The 15,619-nt window shown below is 39.4% G+C and overlaps 1 protein-coding gene across 2 annotated transcripts in view; it reads right to left on the bottom strand.

Annotated features, from left to right (window-relative positions):
• The window catches only part of ubr3 (ubiquitin protein ligase E3 component n-recognin 3), a 57,962-nt gene that overhangs the window by 30,999 nt on the left and 11,344 nt on the right, over positions 1-15,619 (bottom strand). Inside the window, exons 11-26 of one of the 2 annotated variants that reach the window (XM_042494429.2) lie at positions 15,530-15,616; positions 15,385-15,450; positions 15,205-15,294; positions 14,179-14,307; positions 14,044-14,096; positions 13,816-13,949; positions 13,491-13,576; positions 13,267-13,408; positions 11,780-11,876; positions 10,613-10,754; positions 9,318-9,422; positions 9,057-9,227; positions 6,587-6,619; positions 5,232-5,677; positions 2,528-2,616; positions 53-202 (exon numbers count right to left, since the gene is read on the bottom strand). In XM_042494429.2, coding sequence (XP_042350363.2) covers positions 53-202; positions 2,528-2,616; positions 5,232-5,677; positions 6,587-6,619; positions 9,057-9,227; positions 9,318-9,422; positions 10,613-10,754; positions 11,780-11,876; positions 13,267-13,408; positions 13,491-13,576; positions 13,816-13,949; positions 14,044-14,096; positions 14,179-14,307; positions 15,205-15,294; positions 15,385-15,450; positions 15,530-15,616 — 2,020 coding nt within the window. The remainder of the gene's footprint in view (positions 1-52; positions 203-2,527; positions 2,617-5,231; positions 5,678-6,586; positions 6,620-9,056; positions 9,228-9,317; positions 9,423-10,612; positions 10,755-11,779; positions 11,877-13,266; positions 13,409-13,490; positions 13,577-13,815; positions 13,950-14,043; positions 14,097-14,178; positions 14,308-15,204; positions 15,295-15,384; positions 15,451-15,529; positions 15,617-15,619) is intronic. The other variant, XM_042494430.2, reaches the window with a different exon arrangement.

Here is a 15,619-nt window from a genome sequence, read left to right as displayed (position 1 = left end):
AGTGAACAAATGTGTCCTATGTAGTTTATGAATTTCAACATTTACAACGTACCTGAGGATGCTTGGAGGAGAACTACGAGGCCAGTGGGTCTGTCCTCGGTGGAGGGTCCACTCTGACCACAGATCACGCAGTCATAAAGAACCTCGGACTCCATCACTTCGGACGCTCCCAGGTCCATGGCTGCCTCGGTGTCAGGGGATTCTAGCAAAAAAAAAAAAAAAAACATTTATATGCATTTCTTATTGGCTTTAACATCTGAAACTAAGAATTATCAAACCTGGAAAAACAATGCTGAGTATATTTTATGGTATTGGGAGTCTGAAAGGCTTTTTCCTTTGGGTAAATTAAACTGTGCTAACAATCCATGATGAATGGAGGTAACTCACTGCAAGCTGTGCCCCTGCTCAGTCGAAAAAATACCACACTGGGGCAAATTCACAAAATGTTTTTAGGATTTTGCAGCCACAAAAACAACAAGAATAAGCCAAAATGAAACTGTAATTTTCAAAGATTTGCAAAGGGTGAAATGCATTCCTGTTAGCTTTTGTTGAGCACTTTAACCTTTTTAGGAAAAGTGATACATAAATAAAGTTAATCATCATTTACACTGAAAATAACCATCTCTAAGAAAAAATGATCTTTTGGTGTATTCAAGAATTCCTATGTGTGCTTTCCTTACAACAATCAGTTATGGGAAGAAGAAAATTACCATCTATCAACACGGGAATATTCGTGAATTCACTCTCTGACACACCTGTATGCATGATTGGAACAGCACTAGAAATTAATTACAAATGTGAAATGACTTTTAAATGTTAAGAACTGTGTTCAATTTGAGCAGTAAATATTGTGGACAAATGTCAAGCTGTGTGAGAAATTGATTTATTGCTTTTTGGAAAAATATGTTCTCACGAGAGGTCATGTAGTTCCTGGGGAAATGAAAGATGCATTAGATGTCAACACTGCAGCTTTAGCCCCTGGCCATCTCCGTACATCGAGTCACCAACCAACAAAACAACGCCGACAAACACACATGCAAAAGGTAAGACGAAAAGGACGCACTAACTGTGGCTGTGCTGCCGTTTTATGCTTCGTCCAGTACAAGTTTGTGGCTGCTCTTTAAAGGATCGTATGCTCACATTAGGTTTGCATTTTTTCAAATGTTAGCCTGTTCCTAAAAAAGCTGGTTAATGATGACACTGACCACATCTTCTCAGGAGCAAGGATAACTTGTTCAGGTTTTCATCTGTCTTTAATATTTCTGCCTCCACCCCAAAACAATAAAGATGACAAGAATTTAGAGTGTGGCACATTGAAATAAGACTAACAGTGACTGAGGGACAATGTTTATCTATAAAGCCTACATCACATTTACTTGAACTGTATAGTCTCCTTCTGATTTAAATCTTACTTTGGAGCAAGTGATGCAAAGCCATCTGTGAGCTTAAAGTGAAGCAAGACTAAACTAAAGTTACTGCTCAGCAGGAAGCTTGCAATGGAGGTCATGATACAGTCCTGCCAGAATGGTCCGTCTGATCACAGTAGCCATTATTCATTCACTAACCATGCTGTGTCAAGGTGGGCCCCGGGAGTCCAGCCCACTATAAGTGCTTTGATCCTATGTGCCCTCAGCCAGCAGCCACCCACACTCCCACAGGAGCGCTCTCCTCTCAATTTCTCCTAACAGGCCTTCGGAGACCACAAGCATGGACTTGGCCCACTGTCACCTTGTCCAGATGAAAAAAGGCGTAGCAGTGATAGGTTTATTTCAGCCAACAGCGCTTTTCATCAAGGGCTACGGTAGAAACATGTCCTTCAAACAAATAGTGTTTATGTGTGTTATGTACTTTTATGAGGTCTTGTACACCTATGTCTGAACAAACTCACCCTGATGAGCACATTTTGTTACAGCTGAACAGTCCTTGCTGAAGGCATTAATATCCAGAGCGGTGCAATGCAGTGGGTAAAATGACGACTTTTTAGTAATTATACAAAGAGGGAGGCAGTATATTAAAGACTGCCCACAGAAATTTGCTAGTTTCACTAGAATTAAACTCATAGCAAAAAAAAAACATCTTAATGAATATTCACATTTTAAAATCAACACTGTCTCACAATTTGTGACGATCCTCCTAACATAATGCATTATTTCATCTTACTGGATTAGAAACAAATGACACTTTTAGTGCCTCCACCACACACTTCATCTTCTACATGTATTAACGATTGGGTGTCAGCAAAACACATTCACCATCCACGGCTCACCTGTTTGGCTGTGTAGCATAAAGTCACAGTAGACTGAATACTGCGCTTTGATTTACAACTGTTACAGCAAGTATGCCAAGTGAAGATTGAGTTAGTACATGTGCTACATTGCTGCAGTTTTCCTGCTTCTGCAGAGCATCCTGCCTGATTTTCTTTGCAAACAGAATTTGGGTTGAGGCTGCTGCGAATGATGTGATAGTCATTTAAAGCTCTAAGATCATAAAACGGAGGCAACAAGTTGATGAGCAGGCTTTATCTTACCAACATCCATGGCTGTTTCCATGAAACTCTTCTGCCTGGATGCAAATTCAGCAAGCAGCTTCTGCTGTCTCTCTCTTGCCCTCTGACGTCTGAAAGAAAGAAGAATGAAATACTTTGTATGAATATGCAGCAATATGCGACAACATAGTTTAAACCCTTTTAAACCTGAGCAAACTGGTTTGATTTCTTTCAGAAACATGGGAAGAAGGCAAGAAGCAATGAAGGAAGAAATGAACCAAATCTTAAGATATTACTAAAAAGTACAAGGAAATTATCTGAAAATTGTTTTTTTTAAAAAAAGAAAAGATTTTCCCTTGTTTTATTTTTTAGCTCAAGTTGCTCATTGCCCTTTTTCACATTTTTGAAATAAACTGCACCATTTTGCTGATAGGTTTTATATTTATAAACAGCACCTGAAAGCAGCACAGGAAAAGTGATGTCACTCCAGGTTCCAAAGGCTTAATTTACAGAGAAATACATTTTAAATCATTTATATTCCACTAATTAGATTATACAGAAGGAATTTCCATGAGAAAAGATACACTCTGTGACTTAAAACAGGGATTTCATGTACTGAAAACACGCACTGCTCCAGATAATAGGTTCCTGGCACCCACATGCTCCATTTAAGAATATTAATCACTTCACCACCTCTTCACAGATGCATGACAGTAACATGTAAATAAGCATGTCTGTTGTGCAAAGCATGTGCAACAGATTCTTCCATGTAGCAGGGCATACAAGGCTGTGTAGTCAAACTCGGAAAGGTTGCTTATTGAACTAATATGGAGGGTTGAGCCCCACACTGCAGACTTACAGAGTGAGAGCTGACTGTAAATTAAGTCCCTAATAAGAGGACATAAACAAATACTGACAGGAGCCTCACAGCTCAATAATTTTCACTGATGGCTTCAGGGGTGCCGACAACCAGCATGAGGAATGGGCAGCAGCTTCTCACTTCTCGCTGCCACTGACCGCACTGCTGCCTGACGGTTGCCTTGGAAACAGCACTGATTTGTGTGAATGGGAGAGATTCTACCTTTACCTTCTACCTCTGTCGGTGAGGTGAAACCAACCCAAAAAACTGGCAATTATTAAACTGTTATAGCCCCTTCCATCATCATTAGAGGAGGGAAATGGGAGGCACGAACCGGTGTGTGAATGGAAGTTGGAGAGTCAAAGCCCACCAAATTTGACTTGATTTTTTTGGACAGCCAACACACCAACCCCTCGATGGTACAAAGTTGACTACAGTGTTAATGGCAACAAATATGCTGATTATGTTAAGCTTAAAAAGTTGCATCGTCTGCTGCTGCTGCCACATTATTGTGGTAATTAGGCCTGTCACGATAATTACGTTATCGACTTATCGAACGATATAGGGACATGACCTCAGTCGTTGTGCTGACCTCGATGTTGCCTGTGTGGTTACATGCATGTTTGATTACATAAGAATACAGTACCCCAGGAATGAGTCCTAAAACCTGGAAATAATTAAATGTTTCAGCACCGTCGGTTCCCTCATCTCAAAGTCAATCGTTTTTTTTAAATGGGATTTTCGTTAGAGGCCTTAAATAAGGTCTGTGGTTAACACAAGCTTAAAAGACCTTTGCATTTTGTTCTACAACATAAAATACGTCAGTAAAAAACCCACTTGCAAACACTGAAGCTTCAATGTGTCTTAAAAATGATGGGTTGCTACACTGAAGTGTGGTTTGTTTAACGGCTAACATTAGCTTTTTATTTTTGGTAATTGCATTTAGGCTTCCAAAATCCTAAAAGTGGGGTTCATTTGTGAAGATTATCCTGCTGACCAAAATGAGTAAGTATAAACATTTATTTGCCACAGAGCATATTTTCTGCTATAATCCAAAACCCAATGGAAAAGTCCCATTAGCTGTTCGACAAGGTAACCAGGATGAAGCTAACTTCTGCGTCAGCTTACAGAAAAACATCATCCCTGGGGCATCAAGCCCCCAAGAAGAGCGACAGGCTTTGGAGGAATTTTACAGTGGCCAAAAGTGGAATTGCACCATCACATGATGCCATTGGGCCCTGAGAGACTTTGCCCCATTGACAACATTTGGAAAGTGTCAAAAGCCATAAGCTTAAATTATTTGATCGCCATTCAAGCTAACCAATCAGCCGCTACGCCGGTGGAATTTATCCGCTCTGGCACAGTGCACATGCCCTATGAGCCCCATAATGTGGATGATCTGGGTAGTTTCATACCACATACATGGAGCTTTTTTTTGCTTCATGCACTCCTGAACACCTTTCGCAGGAATAATCGGGCCCCGCCTCCATGCTGTATCCAGGTTTTCTTGATACATCTATGCGGGGCACTCTATGTCACAAAAGATTTAGCCAGGATGATGCCAGAATAAACAGCAGGGTTTCCCCAACCCCTATAAGATTTGGATGCCCACTCAACACAATGTCGCTTTGCTGCAGCCTCACTTTTAGAGAGGAAGAGGCACAGTCCTGATTGTTGTTAGCATGCCAAGCCCTCGCAACGAGCCAAAAAGTCCATTGTTAGTTATTTTACCCTCCAACAACCTTTTTCTCCACTCCGTAAATCCACAAGCAAAGTGCCTAACTCCTAGCAATACAGAGTCATATTAAAATGCAGCATGGAGCTGTGCAAATGTAAACCCATAGTGGTGAAAGTTATTTCACAAAGAACTGTACATGATTATGTTACCTCTCTTCTTTATCCATGGTTTTCCTGTCAGTGGGACTGTTCTTCTTTGGTGGCACAGGAGGACACACCTTTCCACAAATGTCCTGGATGCTACGCTTGATTTGGCAGCTGCGCGTGGCTGCCTTGGTGAGGATGCGCTCAATGGCTGTAATGCCGTCACCATGAGTGTGACGGCTCGTGTCCATGTCCTCCAGCCAGGATGCGGACAGAGAGTTCTGCTTGGACGACAGCTTCTGGTGGAGCTTTATGAGGAGGGACAGCATGCTCTCCCGGATCTCCAGGATCTCCGTCACCAGCTGAGGGGGTGTGCCTGGTGGGACCCAGCGGGTTGAGGAGCTCTTAGGCCTGACAACCTGGGTGGCTTCAGTGTTGCTGCGGTTGATTATCTCCTGGAACTTCCTTCTACGCTCTGCCACGAGGCTGAAGACTTGAGCTTCACGCAGGTTCTGAGAAAGCATGGAATAAAATCATTTCTTTTAAAGAATTTATACATATTTGGGGAATATTTTGGTGTAAAATGCCTTAAAATGTCATGACAGGATTTGTTTTTGTTTGAGTAATCAAACACCCAAGTCTGGCAATGTTAGTACCATGTCCTATGATCAAAGCTATATGGACACTCTCTAAATAAGTCATGTGCCACACATACAAAATTCATCAAAGCACACATTTCAAGTATCAAGCCCACATCATTTCAGCAAAAATATGCAAACAGATAAAGAGAAAACTCCAACATCCCTCCATTCCACCTGCATCTCGGTGCTCCAGCAGATCTGTGTTTTATGAGCACAAACACAATGTCCTAAAATCAAATGACATCACTAGTAGTTTGATGGACTTTGATGGATTGGAGGGGTGCTTCATTACCATAGTCAGACAAGCACAATACACATAAAAGTCCAATTAAATGTCCATTATAAAATTTTAGCTGACGAATACCTTTGCTGATAGCACTCAGAACAACCATATTCAAATCATCCTGATGGGCTCACAAGCCCTCTGAAGGATTGCTGTGACCTGACCTGACAAAAAGGACCTGAGCTGCACTGTTAACTAAACATACATAATAAAGCCCAGTCAAGGCAACATCAATCATACTGTCATGCAGTTAAAAAGCGTTTACCCAAACCTGCATTTCATATGTAATTAGTTTCAGCAGTCAAGAGGGAGGGAAACTGCTGAAGCACAGCATTATACACACACCATAACACACCCAGGCAGACAACCTTTGAAAAGCACAAAACAAATATGTGCAAAGAAATTCTTTCATAATTAAGATTAAAAAGTAAACAAACGCAGCTGCTAGTGGTATCAACGCCATCAACCTTTTTGTAGAAATGGGTGTAGATAGCTACCTCTCTCCAATTCCCTGTAAGACGCCTGGAGTTCTGTGGAGCAAGTACAGCAAAACGAACAATAACAGTGATGATATGAAAGTGGAACATGACGAGAGTAAATAAACCACTCGCATGTCAGGCCAGAACTCAAAGAAAATCTGAAAAAACAAGATTGTTTTGTTGTTTTCTGTATTGTGCAAATGTTATCATATTAGCATGCTAAATTTTACACTGTTTACACTTTTTCACAGTGAGGAAAAATTCAGGGAGCACCAAAGTAACAAGACTTTATCTTATAGGTATCATGAATGTCTGTATAAAATGTTATGCCTATTTATCCAGATGTTGAAACATGGATGTTGGACCAGAAATTAGTCCATCAAGGATGTGACCCCAAACTTCGTCAAAAACAACTGTGAAGTCTGATTAGTGAACTCCTTGCTAGTAATTGTACAATCTATGTATGAAGAACCTAATCACACCAAATCCCTGCATGGCAGTAAACAGTATTTAATTGTTGTTTGCTGGGATGGTGAATCATTTAAAACTGCAGTGAGGAGAATTCAGGGGCAACTTCTGACGGAAACTGTGTATGAACTTAACTATATTTTTATTAGTTTATAATGACTTCAAAATAACAATATTTGTGTTTTCTTTACCTTAGCATAAACTGTTCTACCTACATACAGAGCAGGTCATCCCCCACGGAGTCCGGTATGTTGTTCTACAGTAGCCCAGAATGGACAAACCGAATACTGGTTCTAGAAAGGAACCTTAATGTTTTTGCGCCGGCCACTATAGTTGTCCTACACGCTTGGCATACAGGAGAAGTTTCCGTTCTGCAGCGTCACTGCTAGATGCCATTAAATGCAACACACTGCAGCTTGAAAGCAATAACTTCACATTTTTCTTGCTGACAATTAGATGAGAGGATTGATGTGATTGATGGTGATTACGTCTGTAAATATGAAGCTATAGCAAGCAGCCAGTCAACTAAGCTCAGCACAAAGACTGAAAATAAGGAGAGACAAGCAACAAAATCTACCTGCCAGCACTTCTAAAGCTCACAAATTAACACATTAGCTCTCATTTGTTTTAACCTGTACAAAATTTAAAGAAAACAAATTGTGGTTATTACCAAGTTGCACATTATTTCTTGGCCAGGAGCCCTAACTTTCTGGTGTAATGTTTAATACATATTAGCTGATAATCAAATAGCAGCAATTCCACAATTCCATCTTTTCACAGAATTGTTGGAGATACTACAGTTTAATTTCTATTCAGATTCAGCCCATACATGCCATGTGAAATAAGTTTTTATTAATTTATATTGTTTATGATGCTGTTATTTTGTTTACTTGCAGCACAGAGCCATTAATTCAAGTCAGCATGAGCACCATGTATTGTTTTTTTGTGCGTAACTGAACAAGATGAAACCACATCAAACTGGACAGTACTGGTCCACTGACTGCTGTGGGACAAAAAGACACCAAAACAAAACTGACAGGAACACAGGCTCTACACTTACCCAGTTATAATGGCTAACCTTTAAGCAGATACAAAGCAGCATTTGCACTGGAGTGTGATTTTGGACACCGACTGATTTCAAGTCCAATAATCGTTGGCCTTTTACCTTGGATCTCCTGAGAAAAATATCTGAGTCTTAGGCATTTAGATTTTAGATTTTTTGTCATTTGCATTGGCAGGAAGCATATTGTCAGTAACTAACTGAGTTAGCTGTTTTTATTTAAATACTTTTTAGTCACTGTGATGTCAACTTGCACGATAAACACATCCCAGTTAAGGACTTGTTGAGTCAGCTGAAAGAGAATATAAACAGAAAACTGATCATTCTCTTTTTATTGGTGCCATTCGTGTTCATTTCAATTTTCTATTTATTCAATTAAAGAATTTCAGAAATAATTTTTCTTTCATTTTTTAAATTCTAAAAGCAACTTGTTATATTTTAACACTTAATAGTATACTGAAAGTGAGAGAAAGACTAAGCTGATTGTACTTTAAGTATGTTTGACTTGTAAATTAACATCACAGTATTCAAAAACCTTATTCTCTAGGCCTGCAACAATTATAGACTAGCTGTCACCTATTAAATTAATTGCCAACTAATCTGATAATTGGTTGTTTTGAGGAATTTTAAAAAATGATTGATTCCAGCTTACTAAATGTGAATATTTTCTGGTTTATTTATTCCTTTGAAAACTTTGAAATACCTTTGGGTTTGACAAAATCATTTTGACCTAAGGAAAAATTGACCAACATTGAGTACCTTCCTCTAATATTTTATAGACCAAACAACTAATCGATTCCTCAAAAAATAAATAAAAGAAAAAAAAATCAAACAATTAATCAACAATGAAAATAATCCTTAGTTTCAGCCCCAGTGATCACATATTTTCCTCAGTGGAGCCCTAATTGTAATCAAAGGCTCTTTAATCCAGCTCAGCCTACAGGCAGAGCTACCTTTTACCTGGCCATAGGAAGAAGCTTCAGTGCTGGTGCTCGGGGGGGCCTCTCTCTTCACTTCAGGAGCCGTTTCAGGAACCCGAACCCTCACAAAGTTTATGACATGGTGCAGATTGGAGAGGAGGTTTGTTCCAGGGAACCAGCTGTCATGGCAGTGCTCCTCAATGCAAGGCTCCTGGAAGCATACGTTCCTGTGAGACACTAGTGGACACCAGACGCCTGGACAGTGAACAGAATTGTTGTAACTGGAACACCAATATCTTACCTCATCCCCTTTGTTGTCTTGAACCTGGTTGTCCAATCCCAACTCGATCAGGTACAGCACCATGCACAGCACATGCTCAGACATGTTCTGATGATCCATCCATATCTAGAACGTATCAAACGATTTGTTTATAATGAAGAAGAGACAAATATTATCTCCCTCACTACTGATACCAATTGTGCTACTGTTGTTACAGTTAAAGTGAAACCTCACCAACAAAATGACCATTTGTTTATTATTTACTCATCAATTGCTACATTTTACTGATGAAGAAACTTTTTTTTTTGTATGCCTCCACGGTGAAAGAAGAATCCAAAAACAGACAATTGTTGATGAATTGGAGTAAAAGACAGCTGCATTGAACAACAGCAAAATGATATGAAAACATCTGTTTACAAACCCTCACAAAACTTAAACAGTAAAATTCAAGTCATTCTTAAAATGCACATGCTTGAGCAGGTGCACTACCTGTCTGTATATAAAAGTTTTCATGCTGAGGTGTTTTAAATAGAATCGTTTAAGCAGAAACGCTTGTGTTTGGGAGGTACTGAGCCTACAGCTGGATAAATTAGACTTGGACTATACTGCACATGCCTTGTAGAGTTTGTTAATGGATGTTCTGATATAGCATGTGCCATATCATATTGTTCCTCATTATACCAGTGTCATTTTCAATACAATAAAAAAAAATTCAAAGGAAAAATGGCGTACAGCTCCAGGGAGAAAAAAAAACTCCTGTCTTTTGGGATTTTTTTTTTTTTAAAGAGAAAGAGGTAGAGTAAGAAGTTAGCCTATGTATAAACCTTTCAATAATTTATTTTGTTGCAACTGAAAGTTTTTTAAATTAATACTAAAATATTTTATAAACACTGTCATTCTCCATTTTTGGATTATTCATTCCCTGTGGAGGCATCGGAGAAAAACAAAAATTCCTTCACGAATTCAACATAACTCCAGGTTAGAAACTAATGTACAAATGCTCATTTTGTGGGTAAATATGTCTTTTAAAGAATCATTTGATTGTCAATGCCTTTTTCCTTTTGTTTCTACATTATGCCTTATCTACACTATGAAGTCAGGTCATTTTGTGCTGCAGAAGGCGCTTCCATACTTGGACAGTCCTGTATTGTACCAATGTCTTGTAACATGTCAACATCAGTTAATTGCAAAGGCATATTACAAGTGCACCAATTAAACATGGCAAACAGGAGCACTTCTAATTTAGCTCAAGGAGACAATTGAGATGCAAGTGCAGCACTGTATTATGTTACATGAACAGTCATTGAAAGGCTCACCTTGTAAAGGAGAGTGAATATCACAATGTGCAGCGTCTTGCAGTGCAACAGCTTGATTAGGCCTTTGTAACACGGATGCAGAGGAGTCCTCTCTTTGTAAGGGGGCCATGGGTTGCCGGTGTGAATGCCAGACTGTTTCAAACTAGGTGATATAATTGTCAACAAAAAAGAAAATATCAACACAGTACATAGTGATTAACACACCCATGGGGGTGTAAGTTTGCTCACAAAAACGAAATAGTAGAGTTTCTACATAGAGCAAGAAGATGGGAGAAATAATAGTTTGATGAAGTGACACCTTACATTGTTCATAGTAATTCACTGTACAAAAAGGTTTTAGTCTATGCAACAGAGCAGTCGACGTGCTGCTCACTCTATTAGTGATGATGGGATCATTGTTATATAAGACCAGGTCCAGCCTGACAGGCAATCCATCATATTCACACAGTGTGAATAAGCAACATGAGGCTGGTATCAGACTCTGAAGGTGGCAATATGTTTCAAGGAGAAATATGCATTAGCTATGTCTGGTTAAGAAACTGTCCAAGAAAAGCAAATAATGTTGTGTATGTGAAAGAATCAGCTGAATCAGTGATCTCTTCTCACTTTCAAGATATACCAAAGAAGGCCTAAAGTCCAATTATAAAAAGGTTATCTCCTAAACTACTATTTCATACACAGACACACTGAGTGAGGGACGCTTTCATTATAATTAGCATCTTAAAACATTCCAGCAACCTTAAAGAAAATAAACCCCAAGGTATCTCCTTCACCTCTGTGGACACATTTGTCTTTGGAGATGTCTTATACCACAACCAAACAAGACAGATTTCCTCAATTCTATTACAATTTAGACTGAAATATTGATTTTTCTAGACAGCTATCTAATTGGAACCAACCAAAGCACCCACTAGACCTAACCTTTCTTATCATGTCCCTTCATGGGCAGGTGAGAGAGGTGACCTTACGACACTGAACAGAGCATGATGCAGGTTGGGTTTGTCAGGCAACATGAATATTTTGACAAAACAATGGAGCAATGTCAAGCAAAATGCAATGATGTACATTGATAGAAACGTTCCAATGAAATGTTGCTGTTTAACAAATATCTAAATTATCTAAACAGATGATTTATTCAGGGAAATCAAGACTCCCGTGTTAACTTACAATGCTGAGTATCTGTCCATTGCTGACTGGACGTCACGGCGATAGACTGTCCTGAGAACGACCATGATGGGGTCAAACTCCCTCTCCCACACCTCAGCTAGTTGAGAAAAGGGAGAGAAATGTTTTTTAACCTCTGGTAGAAAGAGACATTGACTCACTGTCTTCTTATTTTCACCTTGGCTGTGTAAGTGGTGTAAGCCTGCCCCCAAGTGGTCTGCTGAAGACTAATGAAATAAATCTGATGACCAAGGCTTTCAGGTCTCATAAATAAGTTTTCTAATGTATACTCACAAATTAGAGTGAAATAAAATACTTTTTTTTTCCCCTCTCAGTGGGTAAAGCATAATATCTATGACACAAGTATACCTTGAGCATAAGATAGTTTCTGCTATTTGCTAAACTTTATTGATTACATTAAAACAGCCCAGTGATTTGCTTAATATTACATGGCACACTATACCAATTTTTAAATGATTTGCAGATTCTCCTAATTATGGAATGCCCGATTCTCAATACACTGTGGTCCTTGCTGCTGCTAACAATACTTTTAGCCAGTGGAGGGCAGCAGACAGACATATCTACTTCTTAGAGGATCATGTTGTCTTGCAGATACCACTTACAACCAGAGGGCATTCACTGCATTTCAGAAAAGTCACTAAGTCCTGTTGTCTCAACACCTAATAACTAAAATCAAAACCAGACGGCAAGCATAACAGCATTTAAGGGACAGTTTACCCCCAAATTAAAAGAACATATTTGATCTCTTACCTGTAGTGCTATTTATCAGTCTAGACTGTTTTGGTTTGAGTTGCAGAGTATTGGTGATATGGGCCATAGAGATGTCTACCTTCTAGACGAAAAATGTGTTTTTCATTTTGGGATGAATTGTCACTTAAAACAATCCTGCCACTACTGTGACATCTCCCACTGCACTTTTCAAAAAGGTTAAAGGGCCATCAACACCAAGAACAGCAACTATAGTAATAACGATGTGAGCACCCATGCTGATGATCCAAAACACTATAAACAGGGGCTCAAGCATGTGATGCGTGCTCCAGCTATGTCAGCAGCTTGGGAATAGATATAAATGACATTTTACTGCTGTAACAGTTGTCTCCTTGCCTCATTAATAATAATAATAATAATAACAAAACACTTACAGCTAATTCTGACTGTATCCCATAAAGACAGTTTATTTTATCAAACATCAAAGATGAGTCTCTCTGTAATGTCATCCGACATTATCATTGTCATCTGACGTGGTACCCTGTAAAATCGGATGGATTTTGATTGGCTGTCAGTGCTTCTGTCCTTCATCATATTGCTCTGAAAGCAATCCCAACAATATCATTCACCAACTTGAGTTAGAACAATTTGTTAAAAGACACATTTATACTTAAAGTTAAAATTGGTGGCATGGACGGCCCTTTCTTGTTACAATGTACTACAAGCAAATCGCGTCTTTAACTTCACCACACAGATCCTACCTTTTGGTGTGTACATGCCCTGTTGCATGGAGCCTCCAGGCTCAAACACCGGTGCCTTGAAGTCAGCCACAGCAGAGAGCATCTCCTCAAAACTACAACTCCCTGGTACAATGCCACTCTTTGGGTTGGGATTCTCAGGAATCTAAGAAAACACTCTTAAGGAAAAAGATTGCCATGGATGACTGAATATAGTTTCTCATTAACATATTTGTAATGAAGGATACAAGGTCTAACAGCGCACTGTGTGTACGGTCATTCATACACAGCTGCGAGACCATCTCAGCCCGAAGGATCTCATCATCCGTCATCCCTGTTGGTGAGAGAGAGAGAAGTACAATGTGAAGACAAAATGACATAGATTATAGCCGTAAATTAAATATCAATCAGCAGAACTCAGAGTGTGAGCTGTGGGTTTTCGGTAAATAGTAAGTTATGTTTTTTAGTCCATTTGGGCAATAGTCTTAATGCAGTTTTACTTTATCATAGGCTTCTTTTTTTTTCATTTCTTATTTCCTGTAGACCGTGTGCATCCTCCGCTACACCACTTACCCAAATGAACACGAAGGCTTGTCAAAATGACCAGGAAGGTCAGAGCTCCTTCAAGCATCGGCCTCTCCTGCTCAGAGTCCAACACAGCATTCTGATGCTGAGACGCCATGGTCAGCAGGTCAACCACTTTGAACCTTTGTGACAGACGACAGTGTTTACAATGCTGCTAATCTGTGCTGAATCAAAAATGCAAAATATATAAATGCATGTGTAGGAGTTAGACTTTACCTCTCAAAAACACTTGAGATAAAGTAGTCAGGATCTAGTCTTGATGCACAAACCTGTAAAATAAATGAATAAAGAGAGAGAAATTAAAACCAGAATAAAAAAAATCAAAATACATGATAATACAACAATACAAACCTGGAGCAGATAGATGTCTGGGTCAATCATGGAGTTGCAGAAGTGTGACTGCACATACGTCATCGCCTGTCCCTTGATCTGCAGACCATTCCGGACCCACATGTTGCTGTGGATCTCTGACAAGCATGCCTACCAGCGAATAAAGCAAATGTTTTAGATGAGGAAGTATTTCACTGCTGGAAAGATGGTCTTTCTAGAAAACTAGGATGTTTATGCATTTGAAAGATGCAAACAGTTTTGAAATTGGTGTTAAACGACAAAAGAAAACTGAGAAAAGGGGACTATGGCATTGGCTTTTGCTCAAAAGGTAAGAAACCTTCAACTACCAGAATGCACTGTGTCGCACAGGACCCATAAACACTGCCGCTAGTGTTTGATATAATGCGAGTTGCTCTTACAAAAACTAATATGGCGGCCAGCCTGTAGTAAATGATTTCTTAATACATTTAAAATTGTAAGCTAAAACATGTCCTGGAAAACAAAAATAGAGAAATAGGCAATGCATTAACAAATCTTGATTCATATATTCAGCACTGCTTAGTTTTATCATTTGATCTACACGAAACAGAATGGTGCCCACTTTCTGTTCAAAAACTCTCATATTACAGCCAAACAGTGCACTAAAACATGTTTCTAAAAACATGTTAGGCAAGAAATAGGCAATGTAGAGACAGAATCTTGGTTTGTATTTGGTTGGCACTGCCTTGGTTTACCGTTTGATCCGAGTTTGAGAGAGAAAGACAGCTCTCTATCTCAATCCGCTTTCACAGTCTTTGGTGTGGCAGGCATGTAAAAATTAGGACGTAAAATCTGACATTCAAGTAACAGCCCAAGAAAAATGAGCAGGGAGATTTGGGTGCTGGTAAGATGAAGGGCAAGTTTAACATAGTTCATTTACACATGCTACCCACATTGTTATGATACCAAGCTGGTTGAAAACCTTTAACAAGTGGCTTCTGACTGAAGGGGATATGTATATACAAGAAAACTAACCACCAATCTGTTTATGGGCCTCTAGTGTTATACCTGGATTTGGAGTGGGTGCACCATGATCTTCATCAGCATCTCTTGATCAGGCAGGAGGCTGTCCAGGTCCAGGCCTTGGCACTTCACAGCCTGAAAAGTTTCAACCCAACAATTAACTTTACAAACAAATGAGAAAGTAATGAAGAGTCATGTCTTAAGAGATGAAAGCCTCTGACATACCTTACTGAGGAACATGGCATAGTAGCGGTGCAATGGCAGGTGAAATGTCACTTGATTAGGAGAAGGCTGTCAGAGACATAAAAGCCGTGAGAAACAGAGGAGGAGAAAGCTTGCTGGTTAACAGTGAGTTGCCTTTTAAATTTACCTCATCAATGAAGCCGATGGCATCAAACCAGATCTGCAGGGTCTCCAAGCAGTAGCGTACCACAGTTTTAGTGTATTCCTGTGTCTCCTG

The sequence above is a fragment of the Plectropomus leopardus genome, chromosome 10, assembly GCF_026936395.1.
Source record: "Plectropomus leopardus strain MGB_pleo_1.0 chromosome 10, ASM2693639v1, whole genome shotgun sequence".
Classification (NCBI taxonomy): domain Eukaryota; kingdom Metazoa; phylum Chordata; class Actinopteri; order Perciformes; family Serranidae; genus Plectropomus; species Plectropomus leopardus.
The sequence above is the reverse complement of the archived record's forward strand: the minus strand, read 5'-3'. Positions and strand labels throughout refer to the sequence as shown.